General features: G+C 36.9%; 3 protein-coding genes and 1 long non-coding RNA gene across 5 annotated transcripts in view; 2 read left to right on the plus strand and 2 right to left on the minus strand.

Annotated features, from left to right (window-relative positions):
* The first annotated feature begins 1032 nt into the window (after positions 1–1032).
* Positions 1033–5523, plus strand: LOC147851000 (pto-interacting protein 1-like). Of its 2 annotated transcripts, none has more exons than XM_087335595.1 (8): positions 1033–1198; positions 2016–2272; positions 2405–2531; positions 2940–3213; positions 3437–3569; positions 3689–3775; positions 4613–4776; positions 5128–5523. In XM_087335595.1, the coding sequence occupies exons 1-7, from the start codon at positions 1096–1098 to the stop codon at positions 4730–4732; spliced, it is 1101 nt and encodes a 366-aa protein (XP_087191721.1). In that variant the 5' UTR covers positions 1033–1095; the 3' UTR covers positions 4733–4776; positions 5128–5523. The 2 variants fall into 2 exon arrangements, 1 of the variants encoding a protein (XP_087191721.1); XR_015531599.1 differs by having other exon boundaries at positions 1036–1198; positions 2019–2272; positions 4613–4789; positions 5140–5523.
* A 1276-nt stretch (positions 5524–6799) lies between these two features.
* LOC147851001 (uncharacterized) lies at positions 6800–7180 on the minus strand. Its single transcript, XR_015531632.1, has 3 exons — positions 7137–7180; positions 6930–6986; positions 6800–6827 (listed from the first exon to the last, which is right to left on the minus strand). It is a non-coding gene; the product is annotated as an uncharacterized LOC147851001 (long non-coding RNA).
* The window catches only part of LOC147851002 (uncharacterized), a 6769-nt gene continuing 69 nt past the window's right edge, over positions 6897–13596 (plus strand). Inside the window, exons 1-2 of the mRNA XM_087335956.1 lie at positions 6897–8477; positions 11355–13596. The exon at positions 11355–13596 is cut by the window's right edge and continues 69 nt beyond it. Coding sequence (XP_087192082.1) covers positions 7064–8476 — 1413 coding nt within the window. The 5' untranslated portion in view covers positions 6897–7063 and the 3' untranslated portion in view covers position 8477; positions 11355–13596. The remainder of the gene's footprint in view (positions 8478–11354) is intronic.
* LOC147851003 (zinc finger CCCH domain-containing protein 30-like) overlaps positions 11409–13596 on the minus strand; it is a 4265-nt gene continuing 2077 nt past the window's right edge. Inside the window, exon 2 of the mRNA XM_087335955.1 lies at positions 11409–13596. This exon is cut by the window's right edge and continues 684 nt beyond it. Coding sequence (XP_087192081.1) covers positions 11698–13596 — 1899 coding nt within the window. The 3' untranslated portion in view covers positions 11409–11697.

Below are 13596 nucleotides of genomic sequence, written 5' to 3' on the forward strand. Positions count from 1 at the left end.
GAGGAGCCACATAAGAAGCCAGAAGAAAGACACTTAGACAAGACATAAAGAAGAAGAAGAAGAAGAAGAAGAAGAAGAATGTTAAATATCATAAATAAATAAATAAATAGATAGATAGATAAATAAATAAATAAATAAATAAATAAGTGAATAAATAAGTGAATAAATAAATAAATAAGTGAATAAATAAGCAAAGAAGAAGAAGAAGAAGAAGAAGAAGAATGTTAAATATCATAAATAAATAGATAGATAAATAAATAAATAAGTGAATAAATAAGTAAATAAATAAGTGAATAAATAAATAAATAAGTGAATAAATAAGTAAATAAATAAGTGAATAAATAAATAAATAAGTGAATAAATAAGTGAATAAATAAATAAATAAGTGAATAAATAAGTAAATAAATAAGTGAATAAATAAATAAATAAGTGAATAAATAAGTAAATAAATAAGTGAATAAATAAATAAATAAATAAATAAGTGAATAAATAAGTAAATAAATAAGCAAATAAATAAGTGAATAAATAAATAAATAAATAAATAAATAAGTGAATAAATAAGTAAATAAATAAATAAATATGTGAATAAATAAATAAATAAATAAGTGAATAAATAAATAAATAAACAAATAAATAAGTGAATAAATAAGCAAATAAATAAGTGAATAAATAAATAAATAAATAAATAAATAAGTAAATAAATAGATAAATAAATACTCTGTTTCTTCTTCTTCTTCAGCCCCATAGACTAAGTCTTAACGATCCAAACCTCTGACAGACAGACAGACAGAGAAGACACAGAGAAGGAAGAAGTGCTTCCCCTTCCTCTGCTCCTGCGCTTCCTTCCCCATTTTCTCCCTGCCTCCTCTTCTCTTCCAAATTTCCCTCCTCTCTTTTTCATTTCGGTCTCTGAATCCTTCTCCCTCTTGCTTTTCTCATCCTTGGCCCTGTCAATTTGCTTTCCCTCTGCTCCCCCCCCCCCCCCCCCCCCCCCTTTCCCATTTAGTATTATTTTCTCTAGTTTGCATCTCTATAGATCTGACACTCTCTGATTTATCAAACCAGAACCTCTGATCTCTAAATTCTAACACACGAATGGCTTTCTGCAACTTCTTCTGTTGGCCCGCAAGAGGCGAGCATTTGAATTCATTCGAGAACTCCCCGTTTGGTAATACGGGCCCTAATGCTAATGGTGGAGGTAAAAGCTTCTGTTTCTTACATATAACAAGAAACCTACTTTAAAACTAATCTGTGGCAGAAAAAGGCAATCTACAACCCAAAGTCAATTGTAGAACCCCCAAAGTCAATCTACAAGAAATCCCAATTTCTAATTTTGAATTCACAAATCTTTCTTTCTAGCATATCCCTAAATCTATTCTACAACCTCAAATGCCTTGATCCAGAAAATGATGGGTTGGAGTGAAATCTTTTATCCAGAGAATCAAAGATTGCCTATTTATTCTCTGCAAGAAAATATAGAATTGATCGCTAGAAAATTCATGTTAGAAAAAAATATGAATGCCCTCAGATTCTAACCTATATGTGAAATTCTTCGAAGATCCTTAGAAAAAATATGAATGCCCTCAGATTCTAACTTATATGTGAAATTCTTCGAAGATCCTTAGAAAAAATATGAATGCCCTCAGATTCTAACTTATATGTGAAATTCTTCGAAGATCCTTAGAAAAAATATGAATGCCCTCAGATTCTAACCTAAATGTGAAATTCTTTGAAGATCCCTACAAACTAACTCATACATATGACAATGGTTGTGAAGAAGGAAATCCACCAAACTAAGATGGTGCATATCTCTGTCAAAACAGAATGTATTAGTATTGTGACGGCCCTTATTATCAACCTATATATGACACCTTTGAAAGATCCTTAACATTTTAATAAAAGATACGGGCAAATTTTTGAAGATGGAACCCATGCCTAACTAAGATGACATCATATTGGGAAAAAGTATTGATGGTTTGGATATGCAACCTAAGTGTAGATGTGTGTTCATGTAGCAGGTTATCCGGGAGTGCAAAGAGTCAATCCACCCACACAGAATCCCATTCAACAACCTCTACAACCTATTGAAGTACCTGTTATACCACTTGAAGAAGTACGAGCTGCAACTGAAAATTTTGGATCGAATACTCTAATCGGTGAAGGTTCTTATGGACGTGTTTATCTTGGCAAGCTGAAGAATGGACGTCAGGCGGCAATTAAAAAACTCGATGCTAGCAATCAACAAGACTCCGATAATGAATTCTTGTCTCAGGTTTTGTTTTCTTCGATCCAGTTGAATGGTTTCCTTATTCCGAACAATGAGACAATTAAGTAAATAGGTATAGAATTTAATAATTTTACATGTTATTTTTAGATTGTGGTGTGCTAATAATGTAATTTGTAGATATCGAGAATTTCAAGGGTGAAAAATGAAAATGTTGTGGAGTTGCTGGGGTATTGCCTTTCCGGAGACAACCGAATATTGGCGTATGAATTTGCAACAATGGGCTCTCTACATGATATGCTGCATGGTAAAAAGAAAAAATCATTTCTGTAAACTTCTTTACCTAAAGAGAAATCATAACATATCTGAAGTGGGATCTATGTTGAATTTATTGGTTTGATTATATGATATTCGGATTCTGTTAAGAAGTGATATACACAGATTGAATAGGAAAATGGTGCATGTAACTTGTCACAGTTTGCAGTGGTAAGGAGTTTTTTAAATAGGCTTTGAAAATGTATGTTGCATAGAGAGTTTACACGTAGTTTCCCATAGATCTCATAATATTATATCACATTTCTGAGGTGAAAACACATCGAAGGTCTTGAAATGCATGTGATATAAAGAGTTCACATACAGTGACACTCCTTAAAACTCGTTTGTTTTACTATAGTTGTGAATTGTGATCTCATAAATATTATATCATATTGACCAGGCAGGAAAGGCATCCAAGGTGCTCAACCAGGGCCTGTCCTCGATTGGATGCAACGCGTAAAGATTGCAGTGGGAGCCGCTAGGGGCTTAGAATACTTGCATGAGAAGATGCAGCCTTCAATTATCCACCGAGATATCCGTTCGAGCAATGTTCTACTCTTTGATGAATACGTTGCCAAAATCGCTGATTTCAACCCATCAAATCAAGCACCAGACATGGCTGCTCGCCTTCATTCGACTCGCGTTCTTGGAACCTTTGGTTACCATGCTCCAGAGTAAGGCATCACATTTCTCTTTCCATTCTTTGGGAAACTTAAATTGTATTCTTCTTTGGGGGAGAAATACTACAATATTATTGGGTCAGCGTGTCTTCAACATGTTTTCAAAATTGATGAGAATAGCCCTTTGTAGGATAGCTTTTTTCTCTTGCAGAATGATATTCTGTGTGCTAAAAGTGTACCTCTTTGTATATGCTAAGCCAAAAATCTTTATCTTCAGGTATGCAATGACAGGACAGTTGACCCAGAAGAGCGATGTCTATAGCTTTGGAGTAGTCTTGTTGGAGTTATTGACTGGAAGAAAGCCAGTAGACCACACACAACCAAGGGGTCAACAAAGTTTGGTTACCTGGGTGAGATTACTTTCACATTATACAAACATATGCATACTTATAGGTTATGTATGTATTTACCTATGTGATTGACTATCACAATGAGAATGTTTCCTTAGCAATCTTTTGTAAATGGGCAGGCAACTCCAAGATTGAGTGAAGACAAAGTGAAGCAATGTATTGATCCTAAGCTTCCAACAGACTATCCAATCAAAGCAGTTGCAAAGGTACAATTAGTCTGTCTCTAGTATGCACGAACTTTATGAAATCCTTAACCTCTGTTCACAGTCAAGTAGTTCTGCTTTGCACTGTAAGAATAGCATGTCCACTAGTTTACTTAGCATTCATGCTCTTCTAACTAGTAAAAGAAAATATGTAGAAGCTAATTATGCTCTTCTTTTCTCTCCGGGTGATTACTAACTTCGAGTCTCAATACAAAGAATGGAAAATGAGTTTTCGTTGTTTCTTAAATTCCATTAGATAACATTTGAAGATCATTACCAAATTATGCTCGAATGTTTTTTTATTCCCACCTGCTTTTTAACTTTCCATTACTTTCCGAAATGCCGTAGGTAAATTCACATTTATAAGGTTGCATTTGGGGAAATAAAAAAAACGTATGGGGCATTTGAGAAGATAAATAAAAACACGGAAGTATTTTAGAGTTTTCCCTGGAATCTGTTGTGTGTTTACAGATTATATAAAAGAAAGTTGTAATTAATTCTATTTAAGAAAACGATTTCAACACTAGCTTATACTTGGATATGCTCATGTTTTTGATAAATTGGTGGGCAGGCTAGGCTGGTATAAATAGGATTCTCTTTAGTGTCTGTTGGTTAATTCTGCAGGAGAGAATGAAAACTTGGGGCCATTTTAGGGAACTAAAGAATAGCTCAGGAGGTATCAGGAATTGTTTGCTCCGAAGAAATGAAACAATAAAGTTTGTGTAGTAAAGAAAACTCTAAACCCTAATTAATATGCTTCCAAACAACAACTAAAAACTTTGATCGAATGTTGGATTAAAATAGAAAAGAGCATTAACGCGATGTTTTGATTGGATGTAGATGGCAGCTGTAGCAGCCCTTTGTGTTCAATATGAAGCTGATTTCCGACCAAATATGAGTATTGTTGTGAAGGCTTTGCAAGCATTACTTACTCCTCGATCAACTACTGTCCCAACTTGATGTACTTCTGTTTCATCTTTGTTTTCTCTTATTCTTTCAGAGAAGTAAGTGATCTACGTTTCTCTTTCAATACACAATCACACCCCAAAATATCCCTTTTGTTTTGGATATGACACGATACCTCTCGGTTTCCAAATATTCACGAGAATACCACGTGGTCATCAAACATTTGCCAGAATACACTTGGTTATCTAACGTTTTCCAGAATACTTCTCGATCTTCAAGCATTTACCACCCCTCAGTTCTCAAACATTTTCCACTAGATAGTATGCTCAAGTAATATTTTGGAAACTGAGCGGTATTTGATGCCTTTCCCCTTATGATTGCAATGAAAAAAACATGTCCCCAGGAGAATCTAGAACTGATATTTTCAACAAATTTTCTATTTGTACTAGATGCTCTATCAGGTTGTGGAAGGTTGCAGAAACACTGGGAATAGCCAAGGGTGATCAATTTCTCAAGCTCAAGATACACAGTTATTTCCTTGCCAATGTTGTATTTTGTAACAATCCATATTGAGTTCGTGGCATAATCCATTCACCAATTGAAAAACAAATCATAGAGATCTTTGCCATGGATTTGGAACCCGAATACATTTTAAGTGGGTTTATTTTTTTATTTTTTTGTGCTCCATACTACATTTGTTTTGGTTTATTTTGAAAGATAACTATTTAATAAACTCCTGCTGCCGTCTCGAAAGATGGATCTTGCTAATTGAGCATGTTCTTCGAATCGGTATGCTAGGAAGGAATGCACATATTTTTATTTATTTAAAACTTCTGTCCAGAAAATCCTTTTGTGGGTGCAAGTATTGGTTTGTTATGGAATTGCTTTGTTTTTGTGCAAGGAAAAGTTTCTCATCATGTTATTAGTTCAATTTCTCATCATCTTGCCTTAACAAAGCACACAATTATCCAATTTTTGATTGAAATAGTACCTGGGCAAATCTCATATGTAGCATGTATCTAAACATTGTAATGTTTCTCTATTGCTCTTTCATATCATGCACATGGATTTCCAAATTGTTTGGAGACCAGCAAGGTTCACCAGCTGCACATGATGGTCATTGCTTAAACAGCCATTTATTTGAAATGATTTTTTAACATTGGTGATGCTCTTGTGCTAGCTTGAAAGCTTGTCAATTTCACCTGTTTTAAAAGACCTTATTCATTAAGAAAATCTCTTGGCTTGAAATATATGCTTGTTCTATATATCATGGCAAAGTTATAATAAGCAATCGACACTAAAGAGAATGAGGGTGTAGAATATGTTTCCTATATGGGGATTTGCAATGCAAACCATGGAATCAATTGGTTGCACATGAAAAATACACCTCCATTTTATGACTATGGTTGCTTCTTATAGGGAGGGGAGGGGGTTTGATAACCAATGTCTAACCAAATAATGTGAACTGAAAGCAGTCGTAATAAGGTGTTACCATACAGCTATGCATACCTTTCAGTCGTCTCATGAAAATGGAGAGTTAACACATAACACATTAATTTGACTTTCCATGAAGTTTGAGGGCACATTTGTTTCAATAAAAGAAGTGTTGATTTGTCATGCATGAAGCCTCTTTCAATAGACCCTTCCATGGGAAATATATGTTTTATTTATGTGGCTTTGAAATGACAACAAACAGGGTTCTGATCATGGTGATCAGTGGCGAGCTTTTGCGGGCCGAAAGTGTGCAATGGTGGGGGGGAGCATGTTCGTGCTCCGAAGAAGAATCAAGAAAGCCATCGATAAGAAGTGAGGGTTTTGTCCACCCAAGTGTGAGAGGGCACCCAAAAGAACCATCATATTACCAAAAGGACCCATCCATATACATATATGTATCTATATCTAAATCTTTGGAAGACCCATCTATTATCCATGGCTACCATCATAATATTATTGCAAGGACCCATCTTATGTATCTATAGCCCTGTTCAGACCCAATGGAGAGGACTCATCATCATCATCTATGGCTACCCTCATATTTACATGTTACCCAAAGACCCATCTATGTATATCTAACACCTCCCTCAGAGCCAAAGGAAAGGACTCATCACCATCATTCATGTATTACCCAAAGACCCATCTATGTATGTATCTATAGCTCTGTTCAGAGCCAATAGGAGAGAACTCATCATCATCATCATCAATGGCTACCCTCATATTATTATAACCAAAGAAGACCCATCTTTGTATCTACATCTCTGTCAGAGCCAAAGGAAAGGACTCATCATCATCATCATCATCTATGGCTACCCTCACATTATTACCCAAAGACCCATCAATGTATCTAAATCTCTGGGAGAGCCAAGGGAAAAGGACTAATCATCATCCATGGCTACCCTCACATTATCACCCAAAGACCCATCTGTGTATCTACATCTCTGTCAGAGCCAAAGGAAAGGACTCATCATCATCAGCCATGGCTATCCTCACTTTATTACCCAAAGATCCATCCATGTATCTACTTCTCTGTCAGAACCAAGGGAAAGGACTCATCATCATCATCAGCCATGGCTTTCCTCACATTATTACCCAAAGACCCATCTATGTATCTACATCTCTGTCAGAGCCAAGGGAAAGGACTCATCATCATCATCATCAGCCATGGCTACCCACACTGTTGGCAAGATCTCCATTTTCTGGGATCTTGACAACAAACCTCCTAGGTATCCTCCTCATCAAGTAGCCCTCAATCTCAAGGCCACCGCCGCCGAGTTCGGGCCAATCGTAGATCTGTTTGCCTTTGCAAACCTCCACGCTTTCCGACATGTCCCAAGATGGTCTTCCCCAAACCCTAATTCCTCCATCAACCGTAATTTCGACCCTCATACCCCCACAAGCCCTAACTTTCTGCCGAACCCGGGCTTTCTGATTAACCCCGATTTACAGAAAAACCCTAATCAAAACTCAAATTTCCCCGGGGACCCAGAATCTTACACCGCATCCCAAAATTCTTCATGTACAAACCCTATTTCTTCCTCTGCAAGCCCTAATTTCTTGGCGGAATTAAGTTGTTCCACTCACAAAACAAACCCTGGTCTTAGCCTTAACTTTCTGATTTGCCCTCTATGTGGTTTGACATTCACTGAAAAATCGCAGCTTAAGAGGCATAGAAGATTTCATCACAATGGAGAAAGAGGACATAAAGCAGCAACTTTAGCTGGATATGGCTTAGGCTTAGAGCTACTAAGGGCAGGTTTCTGTGTAAAAACTGTAGATATGAAATCTCAAGCTGCAGATAGAGCTATGAAAAAGCAAATAAAACACTCTATAGAGAATGGATTGAATTGGATTTGCATCGTTTCGGATGATTCAGGGTTTGCCGAGATTCTTAGACGGGGTCGAGAGAAAGGGATAGGGATTATTTCCATAGGAGATACCTCTTCCCTACGAATTTGTTCAGATTTTTGGTTCCCTTGGGACGATGTTGCTCAAGGTAAACTATGTGGTTCTTATGAATGTGATTCATTCGAATTTGGTTCATATGGAGATGGTTGTATAGTTGGATGTGGCAATAAGAAAGTCCCTAAATTGGGTGAAGGCAAGAAGATTTTCGTCACACCCTGTCAAACTAAGATTAATGCCGCTCAAATCAGCAACGACAAGAATGCTGCTCAATTTACCAAACCTAAAAGTGCCACCAAATTCAGCAAAACCAATAAATATAGGGCATTCTATGATTTCTCGTCAGATTTTTCATCCGAGGAAGAGGAAGATGAAGAACCAGAATTAGGATCTATCTAAGGTATGCATCTACATATGACAATGTATGTATCCAGAGAATTGAATGTGATGTTGCATTTGGAAAATGGTATCTAACATTTGAATGATGCTGCACTTGGAAGATGGGGTTCAAATTTATAGCATTATGCAAAATGGAAACATCCATCGAGGATGTGAAGAGAACACTGTAGGTTTTGCAAACCCCAATAAACATTAGTGTGTTGTTTGATTTCTATGTTGGATTTCTTGTCTGATGTAAAAGAAAAAGGAAGAACAAGAAGTGGCGCCCATATAAGCTATTCATGTACTTGTGGTATTGTGTCTACCCTTGGGATGATACTGCATAATGTGGTTCGTATATATATTTATTATGCATATCCTTGAGTAAGATGGATGTGGCCAACATGTGTCCATATTTGGCAAGTTTCAAATAAACACAATATTTTCTTGGAGGAAAAAGAAAATGAGGGGCAAGTATATCCAATTGATTTCATCGAACATATGGAGCTCTCATATCCAAACCATGAAAGATATGTGTAAGAGAGTTTCACGGGGTTGGGACAAAGAAAATCTTTTGAGAGTAAGAAAGTCTGTTGCATTAGCGGTGCAGACATGCGGAAACATCAGTCTCAGAACAGTAATGCCACCGTTGAACTTCAAAAATATTTACTATTGCCATTGCCATTGCCATTGCTCTTGTAGAGACCATCCATTACTAAGATGAACCTCCTGGGACACAGGACTTTTTCTAAAGGCTATTACATTCCTGATGCCATTATTGGTATCTGTGAAGGTGCCAACTATGTGAGTAGGTTCTTGCAAAACATGTTTTCTCTTCAAAATAGATTTTTACAAGGGTTACAATAGAATATCTCCAGATGCAATGGCGATTCACAGATTTCTGAAGTCTCTATACACAACAAAATGTAGGCTGTCTGGTTTCCCTGGCCATTCCACCCTGTCTATCCCGGATATCTTTCTAAGTTGTACACACAAAATGCACAATCAACGACTTTGGCATTTCAAAAAAAAGATGAAAAGATATGGGGTGAGCTTGTTGAGTTTAGAGTGGCCTCACAAACTCTGTGCAATGTCATATGTTGCAAGCTTGTTGAGTTTAGATTGGCCTCACAAACTCTGTCTAATGTCATATGTTGCAAGCTTGTTGAGTTTAGAGTGGCCTCTCAAACTCCTTCCAACCTCATACGGGGGTGGGTTAGATTGTTTGAGTCTAGAGTTACCTCTCAAACGTCTATCCCATCAGACTAGTTATGGATTTTGTCCTCGACAACACCCTAAGAGCTTGTCCAAACTGGGATCTCCACTATTCAAATTCAGGTCTTCAATGAGCTTGTCCAACCAAAGTCTCAAACATGAAAAATTTGTCCCTAATCACACATGTTAGCTTTTCTGGCTTTCACAAGATTGTTAGTTTGAAGAGGATAATAGATTTGGCTCATTGCAAAAAGATCAGAGACCGATTTCATTTTGTTTTCTTTGTATTCAACTCACCCTACCGGTAAGCTATTAGACTACCAAGTATCATACATTTTTGGTCACGCAAGTGTAGACCCTTTTCTAGCTTTCATCAGATTTTGGGTTTGGAAAGGATAATAAATTGGATCAGTCTAGTGGTAGTCTATTAGACAGCAAAACAAGGCCTTGGGCCCAAAGTTCAACCAATATACTTTCCCTAATTTACACAGATTTTCCATATTTTACTGGACAACCTTACAAATTGAGCTACAATTGTCAGGGTAGACCTAATCTACTTAATTTCACCAATAATATTTTCCCTAATTTAGACAACCTTACCAATTGAGCTACAACTGTCAGGGTAGACCAAATCCACTTGACTTTACCAATAAGGATGATGAATGATGTACCAAAACATATTTCCATTTCAAGAATACCATGAGGTCAACAAAAGGTCTACAACCTTAGCAATCTTCGAATGACTATCAAGTGACATCCTCAGCTTGAAGGCCTATCTCTCTTGTATTGTTTGTATATTTTTGTTCCTGAACTTGATAAATTCAGAAATCTCTGATTTATGACAATAGTTGCTAGTATGACGTAATCTTATAAGCCATGTCTGGTGCCTGCTTGAAAATGTCTCTGTTTCTTTTCGGTAGTATGTATTCGCATTAAAAAGTTATTCATAAAATGGATTCCCAGGGAGATACTTATGTGAGCATTTGATGCGGTATTAGTTTATTGTTGGAAGATGCACAAACTTTGATGATTAGTGAAGATTGAAATGAAGAAAAACCTAAACTTTGTAGGAATTGCCATGTCTCACATATATTAAATATTTCCTGAAACAAATATGAATATGATGGAAGATATGCTTAGTATTTTCAACCATTTTTTACTGTTCGTGTGCTATGATATTTGTTTCAGTGTGGGTTAACATGATTGTACATCGACAATTAATAATACAGAAAGCATTACACGATTAGAACACAGCAGGTTGATTATTTCTCATAACAATTAAGCATTTATCATTGTGGTTGATTAAGTTAATCAGTTTAGAGTTAGGGTTTGACACGTCCAAGCTGGATATTCATATGTTAATCATAACAATAAAAGTTTTGAAGAGTGGACATACAATTATAGAGCACAGCAGATTGATTATATCTTGTAACAATTATGCATCTAACATATGGTTGAATCTAAACGGCTACATCATTAAGTTAATCAGTTTAGGGTTAGGGTTTGACATGTGCAAGTTGGATTTCATCATAACAATAAAAGTTTTGAAGAGTGGACGTACAATTATGTTATGGGATGGACACTACACACATAACAAATAATAGATAGCTCCATTGGTTCAACTGACATCTGCTCAATAAAGTAATCTGACAAATAATCGTTCATTTTTTTTATTCTTATACAGAATTGGAACTCATTCAAGTACTCAGTTTCAAAGTAAACAACATCAAGACTATAATGGATTGATGAGAATGGATTTCATTGATAAAAACAACAAATAAACATAACATAGAGGAGAGCAGTATTAGATCTCTCATTGCTGAGCCTAGCCATTTTACTCTTGCCATTAATGAGAAGCTTGTGAATTGGTTTTTTGTCACATTAACCAATCATTAATGAGATGCACCTTGCAGTGCTATCTTCACAAATTACCGGACAAAAGAAAAAAGGAAAGAACATAAAATAAAAAATTGAAAGGGGTCAAAATGCGAGTGATATGTGTTTTTTAAAGCTGGTCTCTAACTAAATCATGATCTAGGGGTAGCGATTTGAACTGGCCACTTCTCATCAAGATGAAGATTCTCAACCCAAGAAGAGATATCAATATCATTGCTCTCTATAAGCATATCATCATGGGCCCCATTTGAAGCTACAGTATCCAATTGTTCTTCTTTAACCAATTTCTGGATCCATGACAAATCCGGTTCTTCCACATCTCCCAAAACAGGAAATACCGAGTTTCTCAATCTTGAGCAACTCTCTTCATGGACCACCCATTCAGGTTGGTTACAATCAAACTGAACAGAATTGGGTGTAAAACCTCGAGGACTATGTGCTGAAGGAACTTCATCAAAGCTATGCAAATCAACATTCACATTACCATAGATTGCTGCCATCTGAGCAAGTGATGCAAGCTTGGGAGTTCTTGGAGACAACAAACGAGGACTATTCAGCTGACCTTCAGGTGCAGATGGCTTCCGAGCTTGCATGTGAGCTTGGACTTGTCTTGCACTTTGTAATTGAGCTTGATGATGTGCAAGTTTCATAGCCACAAAATGTCTATCCAATGGCGAAACTGATTCTGGCATTGGTGAATGAGGTGATGAGATGCTTTCCATAGCAAAGAGTTCGTCTAGATTTGTCGGAGCTACACTATGCTCTACATTTCTAAAGCATCTAGATAATGACCCATTCCTAGATTTGTTGGAGTTTGTCGAAGCTATAGCAATATGCTCCATGTTCCTAAAGCTCTCAGAAAATGACACATTTCGAGAGGCAGCGACAGCAGCATTTACCCGTGCTTGGGCAGAAAGGGACTGCCCTGAAGTTGAAAAGGACTGAAATTCATTCAACCATCTACTATCAATATCCGGAGAAACAATCAAATCGGTTAGTGACAGTTCATGAGTTTTTGGAGGTGCCCTTAACCTACTATTACCACTATTAGCATGTATAGCTCCTCCTGGAAGATGCAATGTAGGAACACTTGGGGACATAGGAGGAGTTGCAAGGTTTCCATGCATTGTATTATGGTGAGGAAACGATGGAGAAAATGGCGGGTGCATCGTCATCATTGAAGAAGAAGAACCTCCTCTCGGTGAACTTATAGGTGAAACTTCTGAAAAAGCATTTGATTTCGGAGATGGTATGGCAGAACCTGTAGAAAGATAAAGAGGCCGGAGCTCCTCTACAACATGTGCGAAAAAGCATACTCTTCTATTGCATTCTTTTCCATCCTTGCACAACCTAGTGCGATATTGAGCAGGGTGTAACCAGCATTCAAATACACCGTGTGCATATTCACATGAATCACCTTGATGGCATTCACCTTTTCGAAAATTGGGGCATGGGACACAGCTATAGTGATGTCTTCTAGGGTCCCTTCGGCGTGCATTTTCACCAGGGTGAGCAAAAGGGCATTCAGTCCAATCATGTGAGTAAGCCCTCGAACACGGTCTAATCTTGAAAGAATACATGCGGAATTCATCTGTTGTATAGATGTTGCTCTTGATATCGGGAAGAGATGGATCTATCAGATAGTCCTTAACCTTATCACTTGCATCAGGAAATACTTTGGTCATATAATTCTTCGGGGACTTTGGAGAAGATGAGGGTGAAGACAATGAAGATGGATATGACCCACTTGATGCAATAGATAGAGTCGAGGAGGACACCGACATATTGAATTCCTCATTCTCTACTGTTGCAATTAGACCAATATCATCAAAAGAAGAGGGCAAGAAGCAATCCTCTAAAATTGGATCCGAAAAATCCACCGAATCTAATGGCTTCTTCTTATTGACAAGCTCTACTGATACTATCTTTGCATTACATATCTTATCCTGTTCCAAAACTTCTTCCAATAATGTATTTTCATTAGATCCCTTTCCCTTGTTCAAAATCTCTTCTGACACAATCATTGCATT

The sequence above is a fragment of the Azolla caroliniana genome, unplaced genomic scaffold (genome assembly GCF_043228905.1).
Source record: "Azolla caroliniana isolate FFs.n. ecotype wild unplaced genomic scaffold, voAzoCaro1.0.p SCAF_20, whole genome shotgun sequence".
Classification (NCBI taxonomy): Eukaryota; Viridiplantae; Streptophyta; class Polypodiopsida; order Salviniales; family Salviniaceae; genus Azolla; species Azolla caroliniana.